This window comes from Strix aluco, chromosome 3, assembly GCF_031877795.1.
Source record: "Strix aluco isolate bStrAlu1 chromosome 3, bStrAlu1.hap1, whole genome shotgun sequence".
Taxonomy (NCBI): domain Eukaryota; kingdom Metazoa; phylum Chordata; class Aves; order Strigiformes; family Strigidae; genus Strix; species Strix aluco.
Window position 1 is genome coordinate 71,030,376 of NC_133933.1, and position 19,125 is coordinate 71,049,500.

The window sequence follows — 19,125 nt, forward strand, 5'->3', positions numbered from 1 at the left end:
TAATTACCTACGTCAGCAAATGTAACTAAGAGGATAATATAACAACCCCTTCCACAGGAATTATATGCATATTAATCAGTGAAAAGCTTAGCAGGACACAGCAATGTGACTCATTTCTTCCTGTGCTTACTTTTACAACTACAGGATTTTGTTTTTACAAACTACTCATCAGTTACTCAAGTACAGTAAGACAGAGAAACTTACTTTTATTCTATAGTCATCAGTATCTACAATAGTTGCTACTCTGATAAATACTGGATTTCTCTTGTCAACCACTTCAAGTTTCATGTTTTTCTGAAAGCCATGAGAAGGTTTCTAGAAAAGCAGAACAATATTATGTGAAACAGAAGAAAACCTCAAAAATCTCACACAACTGTAGAGTATATAAAATCCATAGCAAACTGTCTGCCTTCATTACCGCAAAGCTGCCCTCCCCCTCCAACAAATCCAAACATAAAAAAAATCTTTCAAACCAGTGTTTATTAAACTAGAGAAATAAAGTAACTACTCTGGGATTCCAGGTTCTCCATTCAAGCCTTCCAAGCAAGTAAGTAGGGATCTTTATTTTAAATCAGTTGGTTTTTTAACTAAATTCTCTAGAAAAGTTTTCCCAGAGACTGTGGCCAACAGTTTCAATGCAGTACTGAAGTATTACATACCAGCAGCCTGAAGTGTCTATGAAATCGTCTACATATTTGTGTTTTTTAGTATGCGTTTTCACTTTGTGGATCAAGCATTCTTTTTCAGTCTCCTACTGAAAACATAACTAAGCCACTATATAACAGTAAATAATCAGAACAAACATGACCAAATACCTGTTTTGTAACACTATTCTGGCAAAATAGGTGTCTTTGTTAGGAGTATCAGATTTTATCTTTGCCATCTACAGCTAAAAAATCTAAAGAAAAATTGTTTCCATTTTAAAGGAACATATGCACAAGACACATTATGTTTTTTATTTTAAAATTCTAGGAAAACAACGTATCTGTCCTTCTAATACTTTCCAGAACATCGGTGCTTCTTCCTCACCTGCAGTTTAAGAACTCTATTTTCTCCCATAATACAATATAGAATACTGTGACTGTCTCAGGAAGACTTCACTCAAGCTCCAACACAATCAGCATTTCATTCCCATGAAATCTATTTTCTTGTTTATCACAATTAGCATTAATATGGTTACCATTATATTAGTACAGGAAGCAGGAATCTCTGGCTGTGAAACCAAAAGGCAGAGCACAGCTGACCCCCATGCAGTCAAGCTCTCCTTCCCCTCCACCCCCAAAGCCCAATGGCCTTCTCTATGCTACCTTTTGGGACCTACACCATCCCCAGCCACTCTCATAGTATGGTTTCTGGAATAGTGTTGAGCCACGCCAGCTAGTGCTCTCCCAGTTTAATGCTATCAATGCCTGCATGCATGTGGCATGTCCTTTTCCATTTCCTGGTACAGACACGGTCAGCTGGACCCTGCAGCCCACTGCCGAGCCCTGCCATGTGGCTGTTCCCTGAACCCCAGGAGGAGAAATTAAAACATGAATGCTCTGAGAGAAAAAGAAAACATTTGCTTTTAGCTTGATGTAGTCAAGGTCACAGCCCTCTGCTCTTTTACCAAGGGCTATACCTCTCAGATATAACCAAATACCTTCTTAATCCTTGCACAATGTATATTCCTGCCAAGAACGCAAGATTGAGACATATTATTAAGCCAGATGCATTCTGGGGTGATAAACTGCAGGTCAGTAATAAACTCCTGTGATCTACTGATCCCAGGAACTGCTTGCTATAAGCACCACACTTCTGCTCTTGTTAATCCAGCTCTTAGCAAAGTGTTACTCAGAATTAGTGACCCTAATCTGAAAAGCCAAGGCAAGCCAGCTTCAGTGCACTGTGAGACAAGGGGCTGGGAGCTACCAGTCATCTGACGCTGGCTCCTAACAGCAATCCTTTCTGCATTACTGACCACTCCACTTTACTTACTGAAATCCTAAGAGCTCAAGAAAGACGGGTGTCACTGAAAGAAACTAGCAAGTACAAAGCTAAACGAAAAGGACGTTCACAAACACCATAGTTAAGATGGGGAGCTGCCTGTGGATGCTGCCCATGTGCCCTAGTCACAATCTCACAGAACGATATCACTGAAGGATATTAAATACAAACTCTCTCTTGCCTACTGCTAGAGACAATGGACTAGATGGGCAACCAGCCTGACCTCCTACAATCAGTTTTTCATTCTCACTGTATTTATCGCACCATTTAAAATGTACAGAGAAATACATATGTTCAAAATATGTATGATGACTCAGTAGCTATCTCATTATTTCTAATAACTAGGCAGTAATTTCCCATAGCAAATTACATTCATTAGTAGTATTTTGTAGCATTTAATCCCATTTATAATGATTAAAATAATAAAGTAATAGTGATTTATAGTAATAATTATCTGATTTCTAACAGTGAACTGCAAGCTTGTATAAAAATAAACCACCTATTATGCAACTAATTAACTGATTACATTTGGAAACACAGGAACACCATATATGTATTGTTTTCTTTAATTAATTATATGCACTTAAAAGCATGAAAAAATATAAGCATTTTCTCACCACTTTAAAAGCCCTTGCAGGTGCAGGTAATGAACTGGTTTCTTCCAAATACTTCTCCCAAGAAAAATGCTTAGCGTGTGGATAATCTAGCACAGAAGAAATACAAGCAAAATTAAACGTTGCAGCACAAAAAATAAACCTGATACCTGATTTACAGAATGCCTAACATTTTTATAATACTGTTCTCATTTATGCTTCAGATTTGTAAAATAATTACAAGAAAGCTATTCTAAATTGTATCTGACACATTCACCATGTAGGTTAAAAAGCCCAACAATCTCATACACAATACTGCAGAAAAAATCACAACTGCTTTGGGTATGAGAATATAAATAACGTGGACTGGAAAAATATGTCCACTTAATTAAGAAATTCATTCAAGTATTATAAAACTAATCCTGTATTTTATAAACAGTACTTTACTGTCTAACACAATCTAATCAGTGATAGCTTTGAACCACAGTGTAGAGGACACCTGACTTGCTATTCTTTTAGCAAGTGGATTTGTTTTCACTACATTTCTAAAAAAATAGCCTGGACATTTACTATAATAATAATTATAGACATCATCAAAGAAGATGTTGCCTTTCTCAGAAAATATCATGTTTACAAACACTTTATGCAAGAAACACAAAGACAGCTTTGCTCTTAAAGAAAAGGCAGTGCCTGTAATCTGCACCAGAAGTTTGACTTGAAATTTAAACATTACGATTCATAATCTAGAATTGAATGAAACCAATTCTGATTTGTTTTAAAAGAGATTTCACCGAACAATAGGCTGTAATTAACCTCCCGACAGACAGATTGCTTATGACCTTTTAAGATTGGTGGCTATTAGAATTTCTGTCAAAGTTGGTTTTAACCAATTAAAATTTTCCATGTTCTCAGACCATGGATGGCAGTTTCTGCAACAGGGCATTTAGATCACGCAGCTGTACTCAACAGTCTTGAAAGACTGGTAGTCTTATATTTCGTACTAATGAACACACTTTCATTCTTCTGTATCGTCTCTCACTGTGTTTTCCTCCCTTCTAAAGAGCCCTTACAAATTTGATTCCTTAATAAACGTAAGGCAATCTTCTCATCAACCCATTATCTTGCATATTTAGCTCACATTAAGATGTTTTCCTTATGCAATAATCTTACACACCTGGAATTTGTTTTATTAGCGTTTTCACAATGTGAGTCTTCTAAGTGAATACATCAATCAAAAAATACAAACTTGTTCAGATTCCAAGGGATGGCTAGATGGATATCATGGACAGATGCCTCTTTACTAAAGCAGCATACATGTGCATACTTAACACCTCATGTCTACTGTACTTCTACTTTCTACTATGTCCTGCAAAAAAAATTAACTCCCCAAATACCAATTCTTAACTACAGAAATAAAAATTCAGGAGAGGTAACAATAAGCTTATTGTAAGTTTTAATGTTGCTAGCTGACTACAACCTCCTTAAATCTTTCAGATATGTAATAAGATACAAACCTGGAGGGGTGATGAGAGTCCTTTTATGTTCTTTACACCATCCAACTGGATGAATATGTGGGCTAGCTGCCTCACACCTGGAGAAGGAGAAGAAAGAAGGGCATTGATAATGCAGTTCTTCAGACATCCTATTATGCTTAGAAAACAAGACATACAAGAAAGATTTAACAAATTCCAAAATAACCTATGACACCTTCAACTTACACTTAACCCGCAAACATAACCTGAAGATACGAATGCATTTAACAAGAGACTTGTTACCACCTAAAGAAGCATAATGCTTTATTTACAATTTCCCTGGAAGATCAAAAATCAAAGTCAGTGGTAGATCTTCACTGAGAAGCTATAATGCTGGACCTGAAAAACTCACATGTAGAGACTTGGTAGAACACAGTACTTGCAAGAACACAGTAACCCCATCAAAGACAGATGAGGTTTTGCAATGCCGAGACTGAAACTTTAAACGAAAAGCTTAAAAACCTTGATTAATGATCCAAGATGCACCTGGAGGCAGATTAGAAAATTATACGTAACTGCAATGCACTGTTAATAACAAGTAAAAATTCAAAACCAGATTCTGAGTGGTTTGAATGGAGCTATAAACACGTCATTAAAACCCAGCAGCACATAAGCAAAGTACATCTGAGAAAAACTGTCAGCAAAAATGAATAAAACAGCATTTTAGGCCCCAAACTGCCTGAAAGAATCCAGAATTAATCAGTGATCCAAGACCGCAAACTGCTCTAAAAAAGATGATCAAACTCTCTTACTCAAGGGACTAACAACTTCCCATATTTTCTGTCAAGTGGATCAAATTTTGCACTAGTGCTGTTGCCTGTGGCATGCCACAAGAACCACAGAAGACTAACAGAGGCAGGGTGAGCTACACTTGACATGTGCTGGCATCTGTCTGAAGGAAGGAGAGATTGCCCTCACTGTGCTCACTGGTTCACTTACATCGTGCTTAGAAGGGAGCAGCAGTGGCTACTGGCTATCAAGTTCTGTTAGCAATACACACTGCAAAAAAATCACACACACTGCAAAAAGATAACTGATATAAAAGCAGATGAGAGAAAAACTTTTTAAACATTCAGTATTATTCAATTATATATAGAACTATATAACTTTATTACATATTGTATTATTATTTCATAATAGATTATGTACAATATAACATATAGTGTATATAATATATAATGTATATACTATAATTATTATATTATTGCTCAATATTATTAGAAAAGGCAACAAGTAAGATTGATCTACAGGAAAAGTAAAAAGCCATCAGACTCTGCTGTGAAACACACACCATCCCTATGTCTGCATCAATACTTAATGATTGTTTTTGAGTTGGCTGAACTTTTTAAGCACATAAATACTATCTGCTTTTTAAAGAAGTAGCACTTATGTAGCAGCAAGGGTGACTAAGGAACATCATGCTGACACAAAAAGCTAGCATTACTCTGCGTGGCACTGCACTACACCATGCGAACATACTGTTAGCCTCTGTTTAGCTGGAAACTCATATATAACCATCTAATTCTCATGTAGATCTGTCCTTATGGACCCTGCTTCTCTTTGGAGCCTGTCTCACCTAATTTCTTCTTTAGTTAGATAAATTCAATACTACAGTGCACTATCTCTCTCTTCCACTATTTCCTAACCCTAAAGGTGCTTCAGTAGCTGACATTAAATATTCCCAGCTACGTGGCCTCTCTCTTCTGGGAATCCCATCAGCATTTCCAACTCTCCAGTGGCCACGAGCTCAGTGCCTCACTCACTCCAAGGACCCATCAAGGCCAACAAACTGCAGACTGAGTAAGTTGAAGCAGCTAAGGCCTTCACTCCCCGTTCCCCATGGAGGGATCAAAAAAACAAGCTTAAGTAGCCAAGTGGTAGTCTAGATAGAAACACTCCTCAAATATTTAATGAGAAAAGCAGACAAGCAGAGAGCATCCATGCATGAAGACATGTAGTTCATATACAACAATCATTTCATAAAATACTGAAACACTCATTCTGATCCAGTTTCTATTTATTCCCTCTCTGAAGTCAATGTCTCAACTATTAGGCTGGAGAAAAACATGTATCCTCTCCCTTTCCCCTCAGCCCAAAGTTACTAATGCAAAATACCTGAACAATGAGTCTGTTCTCCCTGACTGTTATAAAACAATCATTATGTGTATCTATCCAGAAAGTATTAGCATGTTGGAAGTTCATATTAATTAAGTTCCCTTAATTAGCAGTACTAATTTATATTTTTTAAAAAATATCACGTTGATAATCTGTAGTACCTAAGAGTGTGCAATGAACTGTGCATGACAGAAAAATAAGTTGAAGGTAAATTAACAGGCACTGTAATGTCTTAAGGCTCAGATCAAAATGCTAGGTCTGCAGATCTTGAACACAAACATGTTTTAAGGACAGCAAAAAGAAACACAGCATAGAAAAGACTGTAGACTGAACCAGAAAAGACTATAGACTGAACCCCTACTACCACATTGAAGTTTTGAACCTGTACTGCATAAAAGAAAAACGAAGGAGCACATTGCATTTGGAATACACAGAATAACACTATTTTTTTTTAAAAGAATCTGAAAAGTAATTTTACATTATGTCTAAAATTCAGTATGGCTGTACTTCAACAACAGAAATGCAGGTTGGGTGTCTTAGAAGCATTGTCTCACAACAAGCATTCCTCTAGCCTTCTACCTAAAAAGAGTCAAGCACTAATGATGAAAAATATTGGTCAGCTTACTACAATTATCTTGTGGCTTTATGTATGAAACAGCTCTGACAATATTTCTTTGTAATGACGACAAACAGATCAATTTCTAGCAGATAAAACCTACCTTTGATAGACTCTGTAATGACTCTGACAATAGCCAAGGATTCAACTTACTTCAAGAATACCAACCTTTTGTCCTACTACAATATATAAAGCTATACTGTATGTATTTAGTATTTATAGTATCACACCAGGTACTCTCTGAATCACTGAAGCTGCCATTAATAAAAGGAAACAAAAGGACTTTTGTGATAATTTTGCACTGTTAAAACTCAGCATCTGACTCCTAGAAACACTTTGCCCAAAACAAATCAGAGAAAAGGTGAATGCTTCATGCTCCCTCTGTTCTCTTCCTTTCTCTTTACAGTAACTGTGAAGAGAAGCTATGAGCAAGGGAGGCAGCACTTCTATCCCTTTCAAATTGGAGTTTTACATGGAAGAATTTTACATGGATGAGGTATCCTTCTGCACTGGAAGGACATATCCTCTTACTTCCTGAAATGCTTTGGAGTAAAGTCCACAAATTATTTTCAAAAGTCTCCTGAGTTAAATTTGGGAACAAGACCCAGGCTCATGAGTCACTGTGGTATTATCAGTATTATACTTAAAATAATGAGGTAGATGTGTAAAAACACTTATCAGGACAAACCTTCTTAATGCATTTGTTCTGTTTTGCTTTTTCAAGCATAGTCTGAACATAGATTTTTATAAAATTCTGAAAAGTAAATGCCACTGCACACACTTCTTGGCTTGAAGATTCAAGAAGAAGCAAGTGACCAAGGTATGTCGCAGTGAAAGATGTACTCCTGGAAGATGCTTTGACATTACAGCAGTGGTAGCCAAAATGGAAAATGTGGCAATGCGTGCTACACATCACAGCATTGCAAAATAGCTAGAAAACATCCACATTTTGATTTGCTTTAACAGAAAAACCCAGTCACTACAGATGAGCCTATAAGAAACTTCTGTAACCATGGCGGCCTCAGGAAAAAAAAAATCCCTGTTCCAGCAAAACCAGGTCATACAGTCCATCTTTACCTACAGATTTCACACAGCCTTTTAGCTTCTAACAGTTCATTTAACAATAAAGAGTAGAGATGAGTAAAAGTCACACACAATTTAAAGTAAAACTATTATGCTTTAATGTGTGTTATTTCATGGACATATTATCTAGTTTGGAAGAACAACAATAGTCTATCAGGCTAAGCCTAAGACTTGTCAGCTGGAATGCTAAAGGTTACTCTGACTTTTCACAATCAGTTTGCTGCGTCCCACAGCTTTTTATCTCCTTTGTTCCAAAACAGAAGGCAGATCACCCGGCTCATGCGCTTCATAGAACACGATGCATGAATTGTGAAGATGCTTGCTAGGCCAAAAAAGTTTACCACCACTAGCAGGAGCTTACGAATTTTGCACCTCCAAACCTTCCTACTCCTGGACTGCAGCAGAGAGCACCACCACCTTCCACCAAGCAGTGGAGTGGTGACACATGCCCACTCAACTAATAGAGCAAGACTGTAAAGTCCACACAATTCATGCCACTTGACATCTATTCTTTCTGTCGTGTGAGAACATGCAGACAGAAAAGACATACTGGAAACTGAAGCGAATCCAGGAAGCTGAGGCGGAGCCAAAAGCAGCAGAGCACATCACCTGAACCTGTAGGAGAGCCACACACAGGGATGGAACAAGCAGCAGCTCTCCTGAGTTGTGGACAGCTTATCTACATCTTAGAAAAGACATCAAAGCAGGGAAGAGCTACATGATGTAAAAGGTCAGGAAGTAGTTCTGCGATAAAGAAAGCCAAGGGCAGCTGACAATGTGAGCCCCTGATGCGTGCACCGCTCTGTGTGAAAGGAACACGTGTGCAGTTCAACAATCCTCAACCATGCATGTTTTTATTTAGGAATCAGCATTTTCTTTAAAATAAGATGTATGTGTTATTTTGTTTTGAAATAATTTCTGATTTTTCCTTGTGGGGAAACTACCCTTTTGGTATTTTGATTTTCACTTTATTAAATGTAGACACAACCTGTATTGAAAATGCAATCTATCAAAAACCACTCATGCACACATACATTATACCCATAAATAATATGCCCTCAAGAATGCTACTTATACAACTTCTTGATTCTAAGATGTCAGTCATCTAAGCATGCATAAAAAAAGAAGGAAAAAAAAAGAAAGAAAAACATAGAAACCATCCTGCAGCCCCATCTAGTGCATAAGTGAGAATACTTCATCACTGACAAGTGTAAAGCTGGTAATATTTTAGGTCAGGACTTTCCAAAACATGGCCCATGAGGTTATGATATGCATCCAGAGGTTGTATAGCAAGTCACTTTACTGTATTTTCTATTTAAAGTCTGATAAGACAGCTGCCTGGTGATTTGCGTGAAATTTTAGAGCTTTAGGGTCAGATAATGGTCCATTATCCATTTAAATAGTTAAAAGCATGCACTATAACTCATGGTTCTTTAAGATTGTTTTAACTTCTTTCTGACATAATATAACCCCTTCAAAAAGACTGTTCCTTTCAAAGAGAGAGTGGAGTAAAGTTAATTATCTCAAAAATTAAACAAGTAGAGCACCACTTTTAAGGACTTGGCTATTAGCAAAGTAGCAGATGCTGGTGGAGAGCAGAACTGGCCTCTTACTTGGTTTCACACCAAAATTCAGTCTGTTTCAAAACTCATACAGATCAGAAAATGGTCCAGAAAATCAAAAGCTGCCTTTTCTTCACAAGGCACTTTAGAAATAATTTTTTCTGTGCAAGACGGACAGGAACAGAGCAGTGAGTGAAGCATGGGACATCATATTTTCTCACACCAGTAAGCTGATCCCAGAAGCTGACTGTAGCACCTTTTCTTCAGGCGGAGTTCAGATCAAGCCAAGGATGAGGGCAGCCAGAGCCCTCTGACCCAGTGTGTTTGGGCTGCAGCATGTCCAGCACGGCCATCGCTCCATCCCTCCTGTGGGCAAACAGCAACAAGCTAGCACAGCTTCACCTCCTGCACAAGCTCTGGCTGTGTTTGGGTTTTGTCACAAAAAAATTAGGAAGCTGAGGCAACATAAATCTGTGTATAAGCAGAAGAGATGCAAGAGAATGGAGAATTGAAAGTCACTGTGGACCTGTAGTTATTTCATAGTTCAGACATATGCAAAGATTCCCAAATGCTACTTCCAGATTCAGACAACCATAAGAAAATTTGGAAATTCCACTCGGAGTATCTCTGGCTCTCAGTGAAGCATTATTTGTTTCATCAAAAAAGATGGGACAGATGGAAAGGACCTGATGGCTTGTGTCATATAGGTCAAAATCCTCCTTCCTGAAGGAAAGTCTTCAATTTGTCAATTTTGCTCACTTTTCTTCCCTCTAAAAGCCACTGCCAAAGGACGATTTAATGGGATTTATGATGCACTGAAAGTATGACCACCATGCATTAAAGAGCTGTAGCAATGCAGCAAGGTGTCCTGGGTGAACCAGGGTCATCATGAGAACAGGAGGAAGAGGCAGAAGCAGAGATATTCACCCAATGCCTACCCCTGAGTGAGCTGTGAGATATGCAAAAGGATTTCAGTCGCCACAGTGAGCATCTCGTTACCCGGCTGCTCCGATGCTGGGATAACAGAGTCAGTAGCTTGGAATTAGAGGGTAGGGAAGCCAAGCAGCTGGGATCCCTGTCTAGGGAAGGGGGCATTGACAAGACAATTGGAAGAAAGAGACAAGCCCTCAGCCTCTGGAGGCGACTTCAGTCAGGTCCCCTTCAAGGAAGATGTTACATGTCACCCAGGTAAGTGGACCACCATGGAGAGAGGTATCTAGTACCCGAGGGAATTAGCCATGCTGGAGGTGATTTATAATGATCCAAACACCGAGCAGTTCCCCACAGATCCAGATGAAGTCCAATGCACACAGCCCATGCGGTGGAAGTTTCTATGAAGTGCACCACTGTCGTATGCCAACTCATTGACAGTAGTGTCCTGGAAAGAAGGTGAGGGACAAATGGCGGATGAAGTGTCTGGCCAACTCCAGCAATATGAAGGAAGTCTCTCTTCTTCCCTACGGGCCTGCGTCTCGGCTCTGGATAAACTGCCAGACATGCTAGCCGAGAAACTGTCCCAAGAGTTCCAGCAACTCAAGGGTAAGTTCTGACACCAACCTGTACAGGCCTGTATCTCAGCTATTAGGAGTAAGCGTTCCTCTGCTCAAGAGAAGATATAGAAGGTACACACACCACGGGGTACCCTGTGGTTTTCCCTGTGTGACCACAGAGAGGACATGAGGGAGTGGGATGGAAAACCTACCTTGACCCTAGAGGCACAGGTACATGAGCTGCAAGTAGAAACAATCAGAAAAGGGGATTCTTCCTTGAGAAATACCACTCCAGTTTCCATCAGGTAGTTCCCCAGACAGAGTAGAAGGGCTGATCTCACTTTTGATCCTCTTGAAGGGACTTCTGATTCATGTTCACAAAAAGTGAGTAACAAATTGAAGTGCTAAGGCTTGGACAATAGGCCCAAGCCAGATGAACAGGATTAGAGAGGCCCTGCCTCCAGCCAGGTGGAGGAAAGGGACACCTGGGTTTATTGGACTGTGTGGATTCAAAGGCCTGGCACGTCAGGAGTATAAGGCTCTAGTGGACAGTGGTGCACAATGTGCCCTGGTCCCATCAAGCTATAAAAGGGGCAGAACCTATTGGTGTTTCTGGAGTATTTCTGGACAGGGGGATCCCAACAGCTAACTGTATTGAAAGCTGAAGTGAGTCTATCTGGGAAGGAGTGACACCCCATTGTGACTGGCCCAGAGGCTCCATGCATCCTTGGCACAGACTACCTCAGGAGAGGGTATTTCAAGGACCCAAAAGGGTAACAGCGGGCCTTGGAGACGGAGGAAACTGAACAGTTGTCTAACTTGCTTGGTCTCTTCGAGGACCCTTCTGTTGTGGTGTTGCTGAGGGTTGAAGAACAACAGGTGCCAATTGCTCCCACAACAGTAGCAAGGGAGAAGGTTAATCGAGCCAGCTTGTGGACTGAAAGCCACCCAGTCAGACATTGTTGATCGAGGAAAATGGCCAGTGCTCTATCTTTCTATTGACTCATGGGTGGTGGCAAATGCCCTGTGGGGGTGGTTGCAGCAATGGAAGCAGAGCAACTGGCAGCACAGAGGCAAACCCATCTGGGCTGCCCCATTGTGGCAAGATACTGCTGCCCGGACAGAGGAGCTGGTTGCAAAAGTATGCCACACAGATGTCCACATACCTAAGAGTAGGGCCACTGCAGAACATCAAAACAACCACCAGGTGGATCAGGCTGCTAAGACTGAAGTGGCTTAGGTGGATTTGGACTGGCAGTGTGAGGGTAAATTATTTATAGCTCTGTGGGCCCATGACACCTCAGGCCATCAAGGAAGAGATGCAACATATAGGTGGGCTCACGACCGAGGGGTGGACTTGACCATGGACACTATCGCACAGGTTATCCATGAATGTGAAATACATGCTGCCATCAAGCAAGCCAGGTGGTTAAAGCCTCTGTGGTATGGAGGACGATGGCTGAAATATAAATACGCTGAGCCCTGGACAGATTGACTATATCACACTCCCACAAACCCGCCAAGACAAGCACCGTGTGCTTACAATGGTGGAAACAACCACCGAATGGCTGGAGACATATCCCGTGCCCCATGCCACCACCCAGAACACTATTCTGGGCCTTGAAAAGCAAGTCTTATGGCAACATGGCTCCCCAGAAAGAATTGAGTCAGACAACAGGACTCATTTCCAAAACAGCCTCATAGACACCTGTATCAAAGAGCATGGCATTGAGTGGGTGTATCACATGTCCTATCACACACCAGCCTCCAGGAAAATTGAATGTTACTATGGACTCCTAAAAACTACACTCAGAGCAATTGGGGGGGTGGGACCTTCAAACATCGGGATACACACTTAGCAAAAGCCACCTGGTTAGTTAACACTAGAGGATCTACCAGTCGAGCTGGCCCTGCCCAGTCAAAACTTCCACGTACTGTAGAAGGGGATAAAGTCTCTGTAGTGCACATGAAGAATATGTTAGGGAAGACAGTCTGGGTTAGTCCTGCCTTGGGGAAAGGCAAACCCATCTGCAGGATTGCTTTTGCTCAAGGACCTGGGTGCACTTGGTGGGTGATCTGGAAGGATGAGCAAGTTCAACGTGTACCTCAAGGGGATTTGATTTAGGGAGAGAGTAGCCACTGAATTAAACTGTATTATGTTAATTGCTAAATAACCCTGCCACTGTATGTCATCACTGCTACAGTCGCTATATGCCATATCAATGATATTACAGTAACAATCACCCAAATCTATGAAAGATGGACTTTGATGAAACCAAGCAAAGTGCAGCAGTGATGGAACTTAAACTGGCTTCAGCAACGGGCACCCAGCAAATTCCTCGAGATCGACATCTTCAATCCACAGACTGTGGGCATGGGCTGTGCCAAATACACGAACTCCGGATGCAGCATGCAACAATCCAGCACTACATACCATCTCTCCTGCCCTGAAAGACTGTTACGACAGATGGAGCCCCAAGGTCATGGATTAAATGAACTCAATAGACACGTTAGAGGGATGGCCCATAGACTTAAGGGAATGATATCTGTACGTGTATATGTGTGTATATATATATTTGGAAGACTGGAAAAATGGTGGTGATTAACTGGAAAGTGTAGGATCTGAGCGTGACATAGATGGTATAGAATAACGGGTGGATAATGTCCTAGGTTCGGCTGGGCTAGAATTAATTTTCACAAGAAGATGGGAGGGGACACAGGTAGGATAACTGACTCAAACTAGCCAAGGGGATATTCTATACCATATGACATCATGCTCAGTATATAAACTGGGGGAGTTGGCCAGGGTGGGCAGGAATCACAGCTCGGGAACAGGCTCGGCATTAGGTTTTGGGTGGTGAGCAACTGCAACTTGTGCATCACTCATTTGTACATTCTTTCATTAGTATTACTGTTATTATTATTTCTTCTGTCCTTGTGTTGTCCTATTAAACTGTCCTTACCTCAACCCACGAGTTTTTACCTTTGTTTTCTGATTCTCCTATCCATCCCACTGGGGGGAGGAGTGGCCGTGTGGTGCTAAGCTGCCAGCTGGGCCTAAACCATGACACCAGGGTACTTATTTTCAACCATTAATGTATCTTCTAATGCTCAGGAAAAAGGCAGGAAGAGTATCTTCAGGCTGAAAGCCTGAAGCCTACAAAGGCTTAGATGATGGTAACAAATTTCTGTTGCCTGAAGTCCAGTAAAATCAGTCAACTGTCTTTTAGTTATCCAAGAAGAGGAAAGAATTTTTAACCTCAATGAAAAAGTTCAATCTACTCAAACTAACTAAATCACAAAAGGTATACAGAAAAAAAAAAAAAAGTACTTGTTTGAAAATAATCAACTGCATACACTAAATACATCACTTCTCCTTCATTATAGTCCTGAGATTGAAACTTAAATGCAGGCACAGAGGAACTGTGAGGCTCCGCTCTGGGCAATCCCAACAGCACTCTTCATTTTTAGTTACAAACACTGGTTGGTAGATGTGAAACTTATGCACCTAAGATATTTTAAGGCCCCTACAAACCTGGTATCTAAAATTAAAAATGTAAGTGGGATGCATTCAGGATGCATTTTCAGGCTCTCTTGTGGTCCAACATTCCGCTGCTATTTTCATTTGCTGTTCTTTTCTCCCATTTTCTTTCCTTCCTCCTCTATTCACTCTTGTTCTCAATGACAGCAATGTAGAGAGGTAGATCACGCCACTCAGAATTTAATTTCCATGCACAGTATTTCTGGAAACATCTTCTTGCTCCTTCCAGAAAGGTATTTTATGATCTTACCAAAAGAACAAATCTTCAGCTTGGCTTTGGTATAAATACAGCTCCAGCGATTTCTCAAACACCTGTACATTTTCCACTTCAATTTTCCCTCATCCTTTAAGAAGGTATTATTTCATGTTCTACATATGAAATTCAGAAAACCCACTTCAGAATACTACGACTTCAAAAATATAAAGCCTGGTTATGTACTTAAAAACTGCTTTTCCCTCTTCTGAGAAGACTGGGGGACAAAACTCGTGCTGACATGGGAATATTAGCAAGCCTGAAATTCTGTTCACATCTGCTATACACAGTGCAATGTTTTAGAGAGATACCTATGCTACCTCTGAACAAACTACAGGTTATACTGCATTGTGTTTGCCCTAAAAGCCTTGCTTAACTGCTGTTTCCATTATTAATGGCATAACTATTACTAGTGAGCATTCAAATATCAGGAAATTCAGAATACCTTTTCCCAGTCCCCGGTTTCCTGTTGCTTTGTAGAGGAAATATATGTTCTGTATTTCTTCTTCATGGAAATAATCACTGATCTTTCTGGTCTTTTGATTCATATGGCCTATTATCTTGATATTCAGTTCTTGACTTCATTGAAATGCTGCTTCAACAATGTAGTTCTCCTACAGTTTATTCATCATGTAACCCATACAATACATATTATTTCAAGAGATGGACTCCCAAAGTTTTGAAGTTACATAATAGTTTCACATTGTTCTCATTGATGTAGTGCTTAACCAGTCATCAAATACAGATGAAGAAAATTTTCATTTATTTTTACAGGCTCAGCTGTACAATATAAGTTGCCACTGCTGAACCCAAGGTGTAGGTTTACAATGCTCTACTTGTTCTGCAGTAACTTGCTCTTCAAAGAGTGTAAGGTATATTACTTTGCTCTAGATGATCTGCCAAAAGAAGATGCAAGTGCAAATACAAACTTGCACTGTGACAGCCAAAGCCTGAACTTCCTTCAGGATCTTTATGTTCACAGTATGTAATTCTCCATCCACTGACTTTTCTATATAGCTACACAAAGCCCCTCAACCATACAAAATGCAGAAAGGTCATCTCTAACACAGGTCAGGATAGCAGGATCCAAATTTTCAGAGGAATGTAGAACACAAAAGACTAAAACCAGGTTTTGCTACTATCCTGATGCCTTTACAGAAGATGGCTAAGGTTCAGTCTGAACAACATAAATGGATCAAGAACCTTATGAGAAAAAGCAGCCTTTCTTTCAATTTACAACTATATGCAAACCTAATTCCAAGTACAATTAGTCACATTATCATGATGCATATTCTTCAATAAAGATATCAACTTCAGAGATATTGTGGATTAATTTCTCATTTCAACTACACAACTTCAGATGCAGCAGCACACGTGAACACTCATTTAGCACAATCTCAAAATTTTTTATGTGCAATCTGACATGGGAAATTTGGTTCCTCTTGTCTGCCACTGAGACATGCTTTGGTGGCCACAATTACAAATCTAGCAAGAGTTGGTATGGTAACTGTATCAACAGTCTGGAAAGTATCACAGAAAACAGTGCTTAAAGCTAACACATTTCTGATATGTCTCACTAGGATACAAACATACCAGTAGTCGTAACTCTCATCCCAGTTGTCAAAATGAACCAGAAAACGATTGTCCACCATGTCTGTTACCGTAGCAACACAAATGAAAGTTGGGTTCTTCTTGTCTACGGCTTCCAGCTTCATCCCCACTCGAAATCCCGACGGAATGACTGTCTACATAGAGAAACACATTTAATTGAAGATAAAGACTATAAATCCAGAAATCTCCCCAGTGTTCACAATCAGTATATTCATGCCATTTCTAAGTTTCGCAATTAGCTGCCCCAGCAGAGTGGCAGCAGCCTAATTAGTTGACATGAGTGATGCTCAAACACAGAGACTTGTGTTTTTTGAAACAAAAAAAGCCCTAAACATGCTGCTGAAATTAAATGTGTTGGTTTTAACTCTGTCTTAGATAGTCTCTCTGAAAGACTGTGCTTGTTCCACAACATTACAGTGTGAGATACAGTACTAATAACAAGGCTTAACTTTCATTTAATATACCATTTCTGAATGTACCAGATCAGACGTTTAAACAGATTAGTAAAAAATTAATGGATCAGAATTGAAGAGGTGAACTGGAGACTGTTACTGAATTTGTTGTAAACATTTTTATCTTAAATTTCAGGTCTCAAGTCTGCCATCACTGAAATGTGCTGTCTCTCCCACACACATAAGCACATTAGCAACTTTCCATACCATTAGTAACAAGTGAGTACTTACTGCGTTCTGGTTTTCAAACAGTGATTTAGGAGCAGCTTGAGTCTTGCATGCCTTTAGGTACGAGGGCCAGCTGAATTCTTCTTCCTTATATCCTAAATGAGGGTCATAAAAGAAGGGCAAGAAATGATAGGCATGAGACACAAGGTGCATGCAGGTGATTGGATCATAATTGATGAAATTATTTTTTCCATTCCATTCTGAACTGTTTCTTACAACTTCAAAACTGAAAAGATGATGCACTGTTAACTATTTATTCTAATTTTATATCAACTACACTAGCAAAATTTACTTTAAAACTACTTATTAATTCTATCCCAATATGAACTCAACGAGTCTCTCAGGGAGCACTGGTTTGGATTATTAGAAATTTTAGAAGGACACACTTTAGAGGAGTTTCCAGAGTTCAAAAGAAGTTTATGAAGCTTTTCTGTTTTTATTTGAGCATCTGGTATTACAAAGAGGAATCATGTTCTTTTTTTAGGGCTGTCTGAGCTTCCTTACCAAAATGTCAAACTTTCTTAACACTAACTGAGCAAAATACTCTGCTCATTATTAGTTTCTTATAGTTGGCTAGGACTGACATTTGAACTGCTCCTAATCTTCACCTGGGAGGAAGAATAGTCATAAATAAAGCACTAGGCAAGAACTCAGGAGATTTCAGCTCAGTTTCAATTTTACCTTCAAAACAACCTGGGGAGTATTTGTTAGAAAATCACTGCTCTATCCCTGAACACCAACCTCGCAGTCCTGGCCATCAAGGGAACTGAAGGTCCTCAAGTGGCAGAATGTAGGGGGAGCCTAGAAACTAAAATCTTAGTTCTACCAGGTACCAAAAATCAGTCTCAGTAAGATACCAGTTTTATACTATAATCTCCCTCCCTTCAAACAAATCTCTCCAAGTAGCACAGGCCACAAGTCACCCCAAGAAAAACACACCTTACCACCTCCCTACCTTGCAGGTACCAACCAACTTCCCCTTTGGTAGACTGATTGACACACACACAACCAACAAGCTCGGGGCAAGTGCTCTCCAGCTGCTTTTCCGCCTGTTGCTTCTAGTTCAGAAACAGCAAAGGGCCTACAGGTCCCAAATCTCTTCCCACTATGCCAGTCAGTCTAATAAAACAAATTCCCTCCTCCTCCAGACTTTACTACGTCCTCAGGCTATCACTAATACAGCATGACCACTACTAGCTTTAAAACAAACTCCCTATATCAAAACAGTTGCTTACATCATCAATGACCCAGGATCCCTTATGTATTTACATATAAACTGTCCCCTGCATAGATGTCCCACATTTTTTGTTCTATGCATACAGCACTTGGAAAGAAATCTATATTTCTGTTGATAAGTTTGCCTCTTCTAGTTTCTTAAAGAAAAAATAAAATAATTCTTAGTATATTGAACTGCATAAAATAATTAGTAAGAAACCGTTTGTACTTTTAGCCTATAAAACAATGCTAAAAGTTGTAAACAAAGTCTTTTTCCTTTATTTGCCTGTTAAATAAGTTATAGGAACATCTATTTTAGTTCCTACATTACAATGCAGTAAAACATGACCAAAACCACCACCAATTTCAGTGAATGACTGCCTTAACTACTGAAATGTGTCACTTCTTGACTATTTGAAGTGTTACTGAAGTATGCCACAGAAAACAGCTCTGTTTAACTTTCTGAGAATTTCATATTTCCCAAGGAACCACAAGTAAATAATCCTTTAAATTCACCTTTTCCACATCTGCCTTTCTCAGTTTTCATTTTAAATATCAGCTAACGTAAATTAACCTCCCAGTCCAAACAATGATACTTTTCTTTATACTCCAATTGCCTCTTGTCTTGATACACTAGAGCTGTAGAACAGTTGAAATAACTTTTAAAGGAATGTGGTATTGAGGGTTTAATTTTCCCTTTGTAATTCTAGAGGATATTCAAACGTACCTCAAGGCTCACAGTCAACAACACAAAACTCCCACCTACTGCATGTATGATGGGATCAGGTACTGGTACTGGGACAAAGTCCGTGGAAAAAAAATTGGTTTCAGTAGATTGGGAAACAGTT

The 19,125-nt window shown here is 39.6% G+C and overlaps 1 protein-coding gene across 7 annotated transcripts in view; it reads right to left on the reverse strand.

Annotated features, from left to right (window-relative positions):
• L3MBTL3 (L3MBTL histone methyl-lysine binding protein 3) overlaps positions 1-19,125 on the reverse strand; it is an 89,445-nt gene that overhangs the window by 29,277 nt on the left and 41,043 nt on the right. For all 7 annotated transcript variants that reach the window (XM_074819136.1, XM_074819141.1, XM_074819135.1 and 4 more), the window contains 5 exons: positions 17,066-17,157; positions 16,365-16,516; positions 4,094-4,170; positions 2,604-2,689; positions 205-315 (listed from right to left, as the gene is read on the reverse strand). In XM_074819136.1, coding sequence (XP_074675237.1) covers positions 205-315; positions 2,604-2,689; positions 4,094-4,170; positions 16,365-16,516; positions 17,066-17,157 — 518 coding nt within the window. The remainder of the gene's footprint in view (positions 1-204; positions 316-2,603; positions 2,690-4,093; positions 4,171-16,364; positions 16,517-17,065; positions 17,158-19,125) is intronic.